This window comes from Salarias fasciatus, chromosome 13, assembly GCF_902148845.1.
Source record: "Salarias fasciatus chromosome 13, fSalaFa1.1, whole genome shotgun sequence".
In the NCBI taxonomy this organism is placed as follows: domain Eukaryota; kingdom Metazoa; phylum Chordata; class Actinopteri; order Blenniiformes; family Blenniidae; genus Salarias; species Salarias fasciatus.
Window position 1 is genome coordinate 7,745,829 of NC_043757.1, and position 15,730 is coordinate 7,761,558.

Here is a 15,730-nt window from a genome sequence, read left to right on the forward strand (position 1 = left end):
TGAAAGTCATCAAGAGGGAGTTTGTTCCCCAACTCTTTTTCTTTTTGGAAACTTTCTCTTGGAGTGTTGTTTTGTTTGATAGAGGGGAAGCGACTGTGATCAGACATTTCAAGAACAAGTACACTGAGATTAAGAAGTGTGATAAAATATTCAGGTGTTTTTTTTTTCTGCAGGCACAGCCCAGAATTTCTATGAATGACTTTATATTACAGCTTTGTCAGTTATTTTAACATTTATGGATGTTTTTACCATGAAAATCAAGTCCTCAAAGAGCAACATTTGTCTGGTCTTACAGATCTATGGTGGCTCAGAAGGATCAGTACAATCCCAAACATGCCTGTTGGTGTGGTGCATGAATTTAATCATGTGAGAAGATGAACCGGACGTAAAGGGAAGAGGTGTCTGTCAACAGTTGTTTTGTTTCCTGATCAAACTGTGCGAAGTGAGTGGCGTTAACCTCTGCTGCTGTATCTCGTGTAAGCACACACTGTAAAAAGTTTGAGACAAACTGCTTCACATTTGTGATATTTTTTATTGTTACGATGCAATCTCTGCACTTTTAGGTCAAATTGGACAAACTCACTCTGATTTCTTGTAGGCCTACTGTGAAGTGTTTCAGCACTTTTATATTAACAATATCCAACTCTTCACTAGTTCCGCCATCACAGTCTATCGACAATCCAAACATGCAAATGTACAATACTCACTCTAATCTGGACAAATGGAGTGCCTCACCTCAAGGAAAGAGCCTGCATAAAGTCTGCTGAATAGCATATTTGGACTAGCATATCGCACTTTCAGTTTGGATGCATTTTAAACAACTAAGAATAAGACCACGAGTATTCAAGTGAGAAATCTCAAATGGAAAGAGAAGTGCTTCCGTGTTCACCATGAACGGAGTGATGAGTCTCTAGGTGGAAGACGTTATCAGACATACTGAAAATTTTCAATAAATACATCTCAGAATCAATGTTTCTGAAATAATCTTCGAACAAGGTCTGCAAAGAAAAGTCGTGGTGAGCCAGCTGAAGAAATGCATCTTATCATAAAGATGCTGCTGAAAGCTGAGCTGATTTGCTCTTCTATCCATGGACACTTGCACTTATTCTAAGGCTGCATTACATTGTATGTTTGTGCATTCTAGATTTTTAATTTTTTTTTCAAATTCTACATTTAATTGTTTTTGCATTCTTTTTCTTCATCTATTTTCTCTATTTTCTTATTCTTAGTTTTGGGAGACATTTACACAACCATTAGTAGACCTGCTTTTACACAAATACTAAGATTATCAAATGTTACCTGCAGTTTGAAACAAGGGTTTTTACTTTATCAGCTGGTCCAGAAGGTTTTGGTCTTATGCTTGAAGGTAAGTGTGAGATCAGGTGATCCCTGTATGCATTTGCAGTATGACAGTGAGCCCAGCATCCTCTGCCTCTATTATCAGGTGCTCATGCCTTCAGCATGTATTATTTTAGAAATCCAGAGTAAACTCTCATAGAGAGGACAACGCTTGCTCAAGCTTACAAAAATACAGATGGAAGAGACTCCAGAGGAGCTGGATCCTCTTCTTTCTTTTATGTTTTTTTTTTTTTTTTAAATTACAATCCTCTGAAAACACCAGAGTGCTTTTGTTACTACCACATTCAAATTTTTGTTTTGTACAATTTGACAAGAAGCACGATGTAACATGTTAAATGAATCTCAGCTAAAAGCAACCCTATAAGTCTTTACATATGAAGTAGAACATGTGACGGCTAAAACCCTTCATGGCTTTAACCTTTAAAATGCAAAGCAAATGATCATTCTCGCTCTTACACAAAAGGAAAGGATGACAAAAATGAAAACCCACACACCCACACACACACACACACACACACACACACACACACACACACACACACTACACACTAGTTTAACAATGACGTGTACCAGCAATTTCTCTTCTCTTTCATGTGAGTGTTCTTGTTGGTGGGTTTATGCTTCAGTTCAGCCTTTGTTAAGAAGAATCCTCAGTCAGAAATATTGATGATACAAAACTGCAGCTCTTTGGATAAACACAGGATAATAAGACTTCCCTTCAGGCTGGAAGATTTATTATTTTCATTTCCACGTTTGATGCTCAGTGGGCTTGCTTTAAAAAATGCAGGAAGTCAAAAAGAGCTGGTGCTTTTGTGACACTTTATATGAACCGACACAAACTGAGTGTTTTCTGCGAGGGCTGAATGCTGCCACTGATTTCAGGCCCCTTCCCCTTCACCACCTTGTGCATCCCTTTATCTCTCTCCGAACGCCTTTAAAAGATGAGCTAACCACAGTTCTAGCTGGACAAATCGCTGAATGAGGCTTGTGTGCTTTAGAAAACCTCAAAATGACCACTGAATTCTGCAGCTTTTGTCAGGTTTAAGTTGCTTTACGAGATTTTTTTTAAAGTTGTTTAATATTTAACATCAGTTTTTTTTTTCAGTGTTCATTCCTGTGGCAGTAAACAAGCAGTGGGGGAAAAAAAAATCTGCATCTGTTCTATCCTGAACCATCTAAAGAGAAGCATTGCAGCTCGGTAGGAGCGTTACAGAGTTATTTTTTATTCCCAGGAGTTTGTGGAGATATGAACTGAACCTAACTGAAAACACTTCTCTGAAATGTGAGCGTGGGCATGTTCCTTACTGTAACTCCAGCTTGATTTGCTGTCCTTTGTGATTTTCACACTTTGCGAGGTCATCCCCTGGGCCCAACTGATCCGCCTGCCCGGCTGCATGTTTACCCCCCAGAGGATATCCCTGGTCTTCTGCTGCTGGATAAATTACAAGATAAAAATTATTCTGTTGCTTCCACTTGCAAATCCCATCATGCACAAGCAGAGACTTTTCAGTGTCTGTGATGTCAAATGCTTCACATTTCCGACAGTTTTGTCTTTTTCTTCGTAGCTGCAGCACGAGGCCTCACACAACCGCCTCAGCGGTGATTGTCAGACGATCTCATCACACACCCGAGACCAGGAGGAGAAATAGATGGGCGGCGATCGCAGTGATCGGTGCTGGCAGCCTGACGGCCATTTGTCTTCAGGAAGTTAGAATTTCATCGGTCTGTGCTTGGACCGAGGCCAGCGGCCTCACACACACAAACACACACAGCGGAGGGATTGGAGGGGAGTGGGTGGGTGTTGGCGGGGGTCTTAACAGTCAAACAATTAGTGCGGTCTGCCCTGCGACACCCGTTAACCCCCAGAACTCCAAGCTAATGAGAGGCGTGTAATCATTTCAGTCGGGCAGACAGAAGCAAGGTGTGCTTATTAAAGTGAGGACGAGCACAGAGGCCACGGTAATTAGATGTAGAATAATGATTTTACCCTCTTCCCCCCTCTAAATCAACAAATCATTCCTGTTTGGTGTACTGAAGCAGAAGCTTTATTGGAGATAATTACAGCAAAGGCCCATTTAAAGCTTCTCCCTCACACTGGTGACCTCTGGAAAGAGAGGGCTTAAAACAACTTGACGCTCTCGTGCCGCAATTACTTCTGAAACAAAAGAAGAGGATGAACTCATCAGGCTGAATCTATTTTTAGTGTCTCTAAAACGCACGCTGCTAAACTTCGTCGGTTGGCGTCTATAGAACTTGTAACGAGTGTGGGTGAGCTTGTAGACCCCGGAGAGACGGAGGGAAAATGCCCACAAAGACAGTGGGTTCGGGCAGCGAGCTAATTAAAGCGGCGGAGCAGATGGTGCAGCCTCGGTCCGGACGTAATGAGACGGTGAGCGGCCAGACCAGCCGGACATGGCGGGACAGCTGCGAGGGGGTTTGAGAGGTGACCGGAATTCAGGCGTGTCCCCCGAGTGACGCTCGGCTCCAGCCGAGCAGGCGGAAAACACAGAAGTGTGAAAAGTTTGGAGCGGGCTTTTGAAGAAGCCACTGAATCAGGCGGTGTTTACCTCCTTCTCCAGAGCGTGTGTTTGCTAAACAACTTTTGGAAGGGAATAATACCACGCCAACAGTGCGCTACTTTCCTTTTTTTTTTTTTTTTTTTTTTTTTCAGTTGTTGTTTTCTCACGCATTCTCAATCATTACATCTTGGCAGGTGGTTCTTGGTAAACACCAAATCCTCAGCACCTGTTGGCAGAGGCTTTTCCTGTCTGCCAGCTCTCACCAACCTTGCTCCAACCGACACACTGTTTGGCAAAATAAAAAGGAGTGAGAGCTACCAGTGTGAGATAAACAGCGGCGGGTGTTTTTCATGAATGGAAGTTGAGTTAAAGTTCCACAAAAGCAGAGCCCCAGGTGAAGACGTAGCTTCCAGAAAAGATGCTCCGCGCTCGCGCTGCTCCCGCTATGAGGAAGAAGCCGAGGCCGCAGGCCGGCGGCGTACCCGGGCGCGAAGAAGTCAGGTTCCAGGGTGTCCGACTGTACCTGGTGGAGAGGAAAATGGGCCGCAGCAGGAGAAGCTTTCTGACCCAGCTGGCCAGGTCGAAGGGCTTCATGGTGGAAGACGTCCTCAGGTTGGGAGAAAGCTCTGCCTTTTTGTTGTTCGCCGACTGAACCGGGCTCGGCTCCTAAAAGCTCCGCTGAATGGGAGAGCACAATGGAGCTGGATGAGGGAGCGTTTTTGCTGTATTTTCGGTGCCAGACTGAGCGGCTTGACCTCGTGGTTTGACTTTCAAGCCCGCCTTGTAATTGCTGTGAAATGGATGGTCAAAATAGTCCAGCAGCCTGGCTCAGAAAATAAATATGAAGATTCACTTTCAAGCCCAAATAAACAGCTATTTCTAATTTTGGGAAGCGGCGCTGTGAATAATGTATTAGAGATTAAACCTGCAGATTCATTTGGTACAGCGGATGTCTGTTTGGTAAAAATACATTGCTTAGAAAGTAGTCTATTCTTGGTTTGCCTGTTCCACATATTCCAAGGTTTGTCCCAGTTGGCAGAATATAAAATCAGTTTCACAGTTGAAAATCAATTTTACTTTTGTGGAACATGAACTATGTTGCGAAGCTGCTGTCTCTCCTCGGAGTCCACAGCATCCACAGCATGTGCGCTTCAGCATCAGTTAAGTCCGTTGTCATGATGATCACCGGAGGAGAAACCAACATCCTGACAAACTCAGTATCAAATGCGTTTGCTTTATCTCTGAATCAAAAACTGGTTCTTGTGGAGAACCAGTTCCGAGTGTTTTGATTCCTTGGAATCATTTGCCAATATTGCAAATGGTGCCTAGCTTATGTAGGTTTACGCGTGGTGGTCAAACTTTCAAAAGTTTGGTTGCATTTCACGAGAAAGGATGACGACAGGGCAACCTGAAATACTCGCAAAGTGGAAATTTCATCAGAGGGAGGAAATCCAACCAGTATGCAGTACACACACAGAGCATGTCCTCTGCTGCTAATGCTGCAACTAACTAACTAACTAACTAACTAACTAACTAACTAACTAACACTGTCCAGCATGTTAACGACATTTGACTTGCTGTTACTAACAAGTATTATTATACTAACAAGTAACTAACAGTAACATTCAGCGAAAGCTGTCTTGTGCTTTTTTTCCAAATGAGAATTAATAAGAAAATCGATAAAGCATCAAATCAGATTTGAAAAAAAATATTATCAATATCCCATCTCGGATTCCCATTTCTAATTAAACATTTTCTTTCCTTTAGATTAAAATATTGAAAATATAAATATATTTTCTTTCTTCTCCCTTCTAGTCATGTCATGGGCGAGTTTATATCAGGTGTAGAGATGACTTATTATTTCAAAATTTTAGAATTTTTCATTCTAAATTTTGCAAAATTTTAATAATTTTATATATTTTCAGATACATTTTATTAAAAAGCATCATTGATACCATTACCTTATCTGCCACTCGAAGGAGCTGACACAGATCTACATGTTTAAAATAACTAATCATCATTATAAACCAGTTTTTCATCCAGATAACTGTCTTTCCCACAGTGCTGACAGCCAAAGGAAACCTACAGAAAACACAACTGTGTACACATTAAAGCATCCTGGAGAGAACGACACATGAATGACTTTTTAATGAAACTATTCTGAAGCTGCACATCACTTTATTGATTCCTAATTTCCCATTTAATTTCTAGTGGTTATTATTTTATACCACAATCTAGTGTGTACCTATAGTATGAATGTGGACATAAAAAAAGAATTATTCCTTTAACAGACAGCGTTTGGTGCATGGCTGTATTGAAGAAACAATCCTCCCTGAGATATTTGCACTCGGCTCACAGTTACATTCGGACTTCTGCTGCGTTTCTAATTGCAGAAAGTATTGTCCTTGCAGGTAATTGGAGAACGACTACAGTCCTGAGAAGAGGTAATTAAGAAAGGTTAGGACATTTATCGTGCCTCTGCCTCACCTCGGTGGATTTCCCCCCCGAGTCGTAACTCACCGCTCCAACACAAATATGTTTAAGTAAAGGACAGAGAGGTTAAGGAACCGTCTCCACTGCCTGGCAGTGAGGAAGCTTCCGAACATTAGAAGAAAGGTAACAAAGCACACACAAAACTTTTTTAATGAGTTTGGCAAAAGTTGGGTTTTTTTTTTCTTTTTTCGGTTTTTGTCAAGTCGCACTTAAGATGTGATGTTCTGTGTGCTTGTTCTGAGCCACGATGAATCATCTATTGTGCGGTAATTATGGAAACAGCGTGCATTTGTCATTTTCTCCGTCTCTAATTGGAAGTATCTTTTAAATCCCAAACTGTGAGCGCAGCAGAAGGCCCCCGCTTGACACCGACAGCGCTTCAGAGGCGGGACTGTTTGAGGCCGGCGATACTGTTGATGCAACCTATAAAAAAAAAAAAAAAAAAAAAATCAACCTTTTTACGATCAGGTGTTGCTGTTTTCAAGACACCTTCAGGTAAAAACTGGTTGAATTTAAGCATATGATTTAACTTCTATCTAAAAAAAAAAAAAAAAGAGAGAGAAATGGGCTTCACAAGCACGAACACTGTGTGTGTGCGTGTGTGTGTGTGTGTGTGTGTGTGAGAGCGTGCCTGCCAGCCGTGCGCCAGCTTGGCCATGGCAGCATTCCCAGAAACACAGCTTGAGCGCTCCTACGGTTACACTTGGCTTGATACAATTGTTTGAAACCACCGTCAGGAAGTGGAGCGTGCCCGCCTCAAACTGACACGAATTCTGCAAGCCGACAAAACTGATATCAGCTGCAGCTTGATAGAACACCGCCCATATCTGGTTTTACACAAGTTATAGGCACACAGCCTGGAGCATATGGTCAGAAATACACACACACACACACACACACACACACACACACACACACACACACACACACACACACACATGCTTCTCACTTCTCTAAATTGCAGTTCTGATACCGGTGAACATGGATCCAACAATCGACATGAATGTCCTGGATGATTGTTGAACAGCATTAAATGTTGTTTTGCATTAGACACACACACACACACACACACACACACACACACACACACACACACACACACACACACACACACACACACACACACACACACACACACACACTTGTTTTGATTGTATCATCTTGGCCTTAGAGAAATAGGGACATCCTGTTTTGTCCATCGGGCTGACTGACGGGTCTGAATATAATGAAACTTGATTTCTGAGCTTTGGATATTGATTCTGAGAAGAAGAAGGTTTTGGAAAAGGCTGCATTTGTGGAAGACTATCAAATCAGTGATAAACACCAATGTTTCAGTTTAATGCTTTGATTCTAAACATGCAACATAAAAGGAGCCCAATGGATTTATTAGAAAGACTTAGAGCATCATACAAGACAGATAAGGCTACAGATAGCAAACAAAACTGGACTCAAACAGAAGTTTTTCAAAGAGAGAAGGAGGTCAGAGCAAAATGCCACCACATCCAGTCTTTTAACTCTTCACCTGACACACTTTGGCCACACTCAACCGCTCAAGAGAGAGGAGAAAGACGGAGACTGAAACACCAGGGCAGTAACACGTCTGCTATTCCTCTAGCCAAACAGAAAAAGTCAAAGGCCAGGAACGGCAAAAACACAGTAATATCAGTAAAAAAAAATGTTTGTTGTGATGCTGTGAATATATTTACTGAAGATTTTAAAAGATACAGCATTTTTTTTTTCTAAATTTCCACTGCATGGACTCCTTTACTGAAAGAGTTGAGAAGTTTTATTTGCTTATCATTCCACCACTCAATGAACAATACATGTTTTGTGCTCTTGTATGTCTTCCCACAACTGAGCTATGTTTTATTTTCTGATGGAAAGTAGTAAAACAAAATATAACTTTTATTTATTGATTTTTTTTTTCATTGTTTTTCAAAATGAGGTTTGTAATTCATTTCAGTTTTTTGCACTCTTTTACAAGAAGTAACAATTTTCAATTTTAATTGATTCTTGTAGATAATTAATGAAGAAATTGACTTACATATGTTTATCCAGCACAACTGTTGAAAGGACATGCATGCAAATGACTAAAGACTGATGTTGCTGATGCTGAAGTAAATTATTAGTTACGTATTTTGCACACAGTCCTACTCCGATGTTAACCCTGCTTCCATCAAGCAGTCTTTTCCATCCGCTGGGCTGAGAAACCAGCTCTCATCTGCTTCTTGCTTTAGATCCGTTAAGCTGAATTCCTGTTTCATATGCAGACGATGCCCGAAAGCTAAGAACCACCTCTGCTTTGATTCTACACACACCTCCCAACAGCCTCCGTCTCAGTGTTTGGTGTGGCAAAGAGTGCAAGGGGAAGTAGGTCGACCACAAAGGTCGGTGTGCTCTGCTTCGTCATGAGGCGTGTTGACAGACGCACTGATGAATTCACGAGCGGACCGCCCCACCTGGGAGCAAGGCAAAAAGCTGTGGTGGCGGCGCCGTCCACGAGGCTCTGCACACATCCAGTAAATATGGACGCCACCGTGGGCGTAGCTAGCTTGTAGCTCGCTGCTAAAGCCTGCTGGCTTGCGCCAACCTTTTTGCCAAATTGCTCATTATGGCCACAGATGTTCATGCTTTAGTGATCATTCAGTGGATTTCCTTTTTGCTGCTTGTTTCATTTTGTGCACTATCATGCCGTGAAGTTTCAAAGAGCTTGACTTCCCTTATTCTCTGTACTTTTCCATTCAGTCCTTGTGCGATCCTGAGTCTGCTTCCCCTGGCTCCCCCTGGTGTGTGTTCAGGAGTTGATCAGCCCCGCCCCTGATTGTTCCAGCTGTGTATTGTTTACCTCTCCTGTGAGTGCGTGTCGCACCTTGTCCTCCCGTCCGTCCATCTGTCGTTCTTTCTGTTGATCTTCCAGTAAGTCTTGCTTTTCCCGCAGTCTTCGCACCGCCATCTGTTCCTGTGTTTGGTTGTTATTTTGTTTTAGATCTGGACTCTGTTTTTGTTCTAACGCTTCGCGTGAGATTTGTTTTTGAATCGGGATCTGGATTGAAGATGGCTTTTGTGTTTATCCAGGTGTCTGTGTTTGGGTCGATTTCCTGTGAGGCCGACAAGTGTCTCTGGAGAGCCTACGAACGATAGCTTTTATTATATCCCACAGTGTCAAAACCATGTCTTTTGTTTTTATGTGTAGAAACATGACTAACAATTAGAATTCTCCTGTTTGGTGAGAGAAGACAACTATTTGGCAGTAAATCTGATATTCTTCATGTTTTAGGTGTCTGTTTACATGAGAAAAACAGTGAAAATGCAACTTTTTGCAAACTTTCCAACTCTGGCTCAGTGCTTATGGGGGAAGGCGCAACTTTCCTGAAAAACTGCGACTACACATGCACACCATGGCACAAGCAATGTCCAGAATTTCATGACTCCTATTGTCCTGGGACTTTGTAGTTTTAGCGTTGAGAGTCACTGTAAGAGTAATCCAACCATCCAACCAGGAAGTCTCATTTTTAATACAAACTCCCTCCCTAATACAAACTGCATACAAACTCACTCAAAACCACGTCTCAACGTCCACCTTTGATTACCGGTATTTATTCAAAGTTTATTAAAAAGCAATTCGGAATCATAATAACACACTTTGTTGACTGGATATCAGACCCAGCGTTTTATTCTGAAGGCTGCTTTTTATGCTCATCACAGTCGATATGTTTGGCTTCACTGTGATGTTTTGGCTGAAGCCCCACGATGCAGCCTTTGGGGAGTGGAGGGGCATAAAAGTTTGACCCAATATTTCTATTGGCAGCAGAATTAGCGAAGGCCCTCGAGCACTATATGAATAATCAGACACTTGACATGTTTTACGATAAGAGAAAAGGAGAAAATCTGATGTGAAAATATTCTAATAATAACCTTTCGACAATTATTTGGCACAGCTCAAGTTGATAACAAATAGCCTGTAGACAGGAGATAAAAATGAGGGTAATTTATTCTTCATTCAATGGGGCCTTTAGGAATTATTTAAGTTATTTGATTATCACAATGCATGGTCTTTTCTTTAGTTCCTGCAGTTATCATGTGCATCTCCATGAGGAAGAGCAGCTGAAAAAGTCAAACAGAGGAAACGCTGCCATGCTGGGAAAATCTGTTCTGGACACACTCGGCCTTTGATCAGCTTGTTGGTTTTCACTTTTGGAAGGGAAAGGAGGGTAGTACTGACAGGAACAGGGCAAGAGAGACAACTCGAGAGAGTTCTCCATATCAAAGCCCATTGACTTTAGCCCGTCCTTGTGTCTGGGCTCCGAGTCTCACTGATTCTGGGAAGCACAATCTGGTGCTGGACTCACTTTCTTGCTCATTTGCATGTCAGTCTGCCGTTTTGCATTCTGTGCAGCTCACACATTCAGATAAGCTTCCAAAAATTCGTGGAAAGATTGTATCTAGGTAAACATTGCTCCAAGAGAGACTTCTTTCCCCCTCCTCTCTTATGATCTTCAGTCTTGTTCCAACATATCAGCTCAACCCCTCATGACTTGAGAGGGAATTCGTCAGCCAAATCTCTGTAACTGTGCTTCGGCAACTGTTCTCACCACAAGATTTTCAAGCTTTTGGAGATAATGGCTGTGTTGTTTAGATATCTCAATGTTCCTCCCTGCCAATGCCTTCATGCTCAGGAGGGATTTTTTTTTTTTTTCCAAACCATGAACTATCATTGGCCGTACTAGTAGAAGACAGAGGCTTAGTTTTGACTATGATCTGGCCAATTAGGCCTCAGCCTGAGCTCTGCCGGGACCTTCCTTAAGGAGTCTTTCCACTGATTTACTCCCGCCGGGAGGGGAAGAGGAGGGGCATGCTGAGGGTAATTATGCACGGCTGGGCGCCCTGATTGGGTACGGTAGTTAGATGCAGTGGCAGGAAGCAGAGCAGAGGAGGGACGTGATAAAAACTCTGCTCTGAGTGTCTCCGCGGAGATGAAGGAGGCACCGGTTGAGTGACTTCAGCTATCAAACGGTGGAGAGAGGCACCGAGGGTGTGTGGTGATTGTTGTTTACCCTGTCGATCCCAGAACAGCTAAAGCAAGGCTGCAATGCCGAGATCCGAGCCGCTGTATGAAAGCTCCACTTGCAACCGTGCAGACCCCAAGATGCGACAGATTTTCTTAGTTTGAGCCACTTAATGAGACCTTCGAATCAAATAATCCAAGGAATTGCAGCACATTCCAGGATTTTACTTTTACAAGGATTCTCAGTCATTCAGGTCAAAATGTAGGCTGGAAATGCATTGAAGTGATTTAAGAGAGGGAAATTCAAGAAATGTAACCAGAAGGTTTCATCTGAAATAATGACTGGTAGAAAGTTAGAAGGCGTTTTAGAAGTTGAAAGTTGTTGAAAGTGGAAAATCCTTTATTAGTCCCGCAGGGGGAAATGTACACTGTCACAGCAGGAAAGTGACAAGAAAAACAGAGAACACTCCTATAAATGATAAATTAAAGACAAAGCATATGTACAACATAAAATCTGAAGAACACAGGGATACTGTCCACTCAAAAGTTAAAAACATATACAAGAATTTTGAGGGTGATGGGCCAAACTGTGAATTTTTGATGGATAAATAACTGAATCACGACATCTGTTGGTCACAGACCTGTAAGGTTGGTATCTAATGGCCTGGCCTTTGGACGATTACTGCTGAAGGTCACATCTTACATCTTTCAGAGCTTAAAAGACGTGCAGCCACATTCGACATCTTATAGCAGCATTTGTCAAAGTGCGTCTGAGCCACAGCAGGATGGAGATCTGCTCACTTTTGTGCTATGATCAACGTCAGAGTGCGTTTCATTAAAAGCTAGACCACGTCAGGGTTCTGCAGAGTCCTGCAGAGTCCTGCACAATGTAATACATAATGGTTGTAATGTTGTGACTAATTGTTGTGTACATCTTGTCACTCTGAGCCCTTTTAGATAATTATTCTGGTCTTATATCTTTTCAGCAGAATCAGCTTTAATGATTAATTTCCTCATTTTTGTCTGTTTTCCTAAATCCATCGACTTTAAGGCCTGCTAAAACATATTTTCTTTTTCAGTTCCACCAGCTTTGATCACATTTTCTCTGCAACACTCCGATTTACAGCATGTAACTCAAAATCAGAGCCAGAAGCAAGAAGCTGCGCCGCTGCTGCGGCTGATAAAACCACACCCATGCTGTCCTGATAAAGTGAACTAACCAACAAATAAATAATTCACCAAGTTCTCAAAAATGTGCAAATTGGTGTTTATTTATCATGAATATTCAAATTTCCACTCAAAACTGAGTTTTTCTTCTTGTTTTTAAAGTCGGACGTCTCAAGTGACTTTATTTTTTCAGGATTTCAAACTATTTTCCAAATGCATGTGGTTTAAAGAGTCCAGGTGTTGTGATATGGTGAAGGGTCCCGGTGTTATAAAGGATCCAGTTCCTACTTTGATGAGTCTGGATCTTTTTACATTTGTCAGTCTGCCTTGGTAAATAACACAAAACACTGTATTAAAGAACGCCGGTCAGGTTTAACTAAAAGCATTGTGTAAGTTAAAAAGTGGAAAAAAAAAAAGTCCAAAGGACCTTTTTTATTGAGGATGGCAAGATTTAATTTTGAAAAATCCCAGACCTGTGTGAAAGGTAAAAAGCCTTCTGAGTCACTGGATTAAAAATCACAAATCATAATTAAAGCACATGCATCTATATTATACTGTTATGCATTACAGAGTCAGGTCTGAAAACTGCTTGACGGCGCTGAACAAAGCCCTCCTTCTCTCTCGCCCGCAGCGATGCGGTCACTCACGTGGTGTCTGAGGATTGCCAGGCTTCATCTCTTTGGACGTGGCTGAGAGGACGCGACGTGAAGAATCTACCCGCCATGCATGTGCTGGGCATCAGCTGGTTCACTGACAGCATGAAGGAGGGAAAACCTGTTGCTGTGGAGACCAGACACCTTATTGAGGTGTGTGTGAGTGTGTGTGTGTGTGTGTGTGTGTGTGTGTGTGTGTGTGTGAGACATAAAGCCTTCAGAAATATCTACAGATAAAGGGTCAGCACTAGATGGCACTAAAGCCAAGCAGAGACTATGAGCAAACACTGTTAGTTAACACTTTTTATGAATTTACAGAGGAGTCCTCGGTATATTCTGCTGCTTTGCCATGCATATATTGCCTCTATTGTTTTTCTGTCTGTATTTCTATAATGTCAACCCTCCCCCTGACAGGCGGCTCTTAAAAAGAGGACACATCTCTGCTCATCGCACCGCATTTCACCTCGCTGATAGCAAGAGAAACATCCTCCGTATTGCGTGGGAGTGTCAAATGAACCCATCAGCTGGATGTCAGGGCTCTGAGCGGCCCGCTAACAGAGACGCATACGCAGGCTCGCAGACGCTCGCATATTTTCCCCCGTGAACGGTGCTACCGGGGCTTTCCAACATATGGATCCAAAATAAAGAAATATGTTGCCTTCCTTTTCCTTCCACAACAGGGACTGCAGGAAAAAAAAAAAGAAAAAAGAAACACTTTGGTTAGCTGGAGTCCATCGATGTTTCCTCCAGACAGCCTCAGATTGTAGCGGTCACAAGTAAAAATTGCCATTTTACCTTCCCCAGAAAAAAAAAAAAAAGCATGCATCCTGTGACTGCATCATTAGCAGAAGGACTAATGATGCCATGCTGACATTTATTGACCCGTCTCCCCCGGTAACCACGAGCAGAGCCCACCTCTGAGCTCGTTTAGTCACGCAGCCCCTCAACCAGGTAACGCGACGTGGCGTTTATGTGCGCGCCGCTTCCAGTAGATTGTTTTTTATGAGTGATAAATCCATTTAAGGAGCTACCATGTACAGATAAAAGATTCCCCAAACGGGTTACTTCTCGGGCGCATTTGCCTGCGGGCATTTCATGATAGTCTGGAGATGCAACGTGTTTTACCATCATAAATATTCTACAGCAAGTCAGGGAGGAATTTTAAGTATTAAAGCCATTGAAATGTAATATTTTCCATTAGTTCTTGGTTTGTGCAGAGTCTGTTCAGTCCGTTTAATCGGAGATGTGGCGAGATGTAAGAATAGTGTGCGCTAAAGGAGGGAAAGCAGAACTGATTGCTGGGGATTTGGGTTTTTACAACGCCCCTGCTTTTAACTCGAAGAGTCTGGGAGTCGAAAGGAAGAGACGAGGGAGATATTGAGTGGGCGTGAAGGGGCAAGAAGCTTCCCTCAGGAGGTGGGAACCTCGGTGACCTTTGCCCCGCTTGGTGGCCCGAGAGGATTTCATTAACTCACCTGTGTGCACTCGTTCGCCTACGTGAGGGGAATTAATGCCGGGGGGGGGGGGGACAGTACAGGAGTGGGCCAGCTCCTCTCTGGCGATGCGTTGAAAGTGCATCAGATGTAGTCTTGAGTTCACCTTTACTGAAAGGAGCCATTCAGATGAAGATCTATTTTGAACAGAAGACACATTTTTAGAGTACAATGTCATGTAATTGATTTCTTACCTCGTCCGGTAAAGGCAGATCCGCCTGAGAAAAGGGCAAACGCAGAACGATGAGCTACTGCTACATCTATCATCAGTTTTATTGCAAGAAATCAACATCAACCGCATGGTTTTGGACTGTGGACATACCACATTTCAACTCTGCACAGAAAAGCCCCCGAGCCTGGGGTGAACAGAGGAAAGTTTAGCTTTGCGGTGGGAGTGCTACACTGAAAAAATGGGAAATGGTGGATCGTTGAATTTAAAGAAATAAAGTTAATAGATGCAACACAAGCCAATTATATTCTTCTTGCGGACATAATTTCATCACATTGACTTAAGTTGTTTATTGAGAATGTTGAATATACGAGTTTGTAATGCGTTACATGAAAATGATTCATTTGAGAATCGAAAGATCATGTAATTGCGTTTGATCTCCACCGGAAATAGAAGGTTCCTCCAAGTCAGAGGGTGGTGGTAGTGAGCCAAGCCCAAACGCCGCATGAGCACATGAAGAAGCGTTGCCAGCACACGTGTGAGGCGCTCCCGCTGGCTGCAGCCGCATGTCGTCTTTGAAAGACGCTGGATTAAGTAAGTTCATCAACTTAATATATTTTTTGGGGTAAACTGAGTGTACTGAAACAAAATACAGCGATTACAATAGACTGTGTTGTTTGTGCTTTAGCGCAGGGTGCCCAAACGTTGTCTTTTAGCATCCTGTGTGCATATTATCACTTAAAAAAGCTTTGTTGAAGACTTTTAATCACTAACACAGTCGTATATTGTAGTGTGCGAACCTTCTTGCACCGACGTCTGTTTTCTCTCTTTTTATCCGACAGCTCAACGATCTTTAGCCAGCAGCTAGCATC

At 42.5% G+C, this 15,730-nt stretch overlaps 1 protein-coding gene across 1 annotated transcript in view; it reads left to right on the forward strand.

The window, feature by feature from the left end:
- Positions 1-4,296: 4,296 nt before the first annotated feature.
- Positions 4,297-15,730, forward strand: part of dntt (deoxynucleotidyltransferase, terminal) — a 106,852-nt gene continuing 95,418 nt past the window's right edge. Inside the window, exons 1-2 of the mRNA XM_030107564.1 lie at positions 4,297-4,490; positions 13,175-13,349. Coding sequence (XP_029963424.1) covers positions 4,297-4,490; positions 13,175-13,349 — 369 coding nt within the window. The remainder of the gene's footprint in view (positions 4,491-13,174; positions 13,350-15,730) is intronic.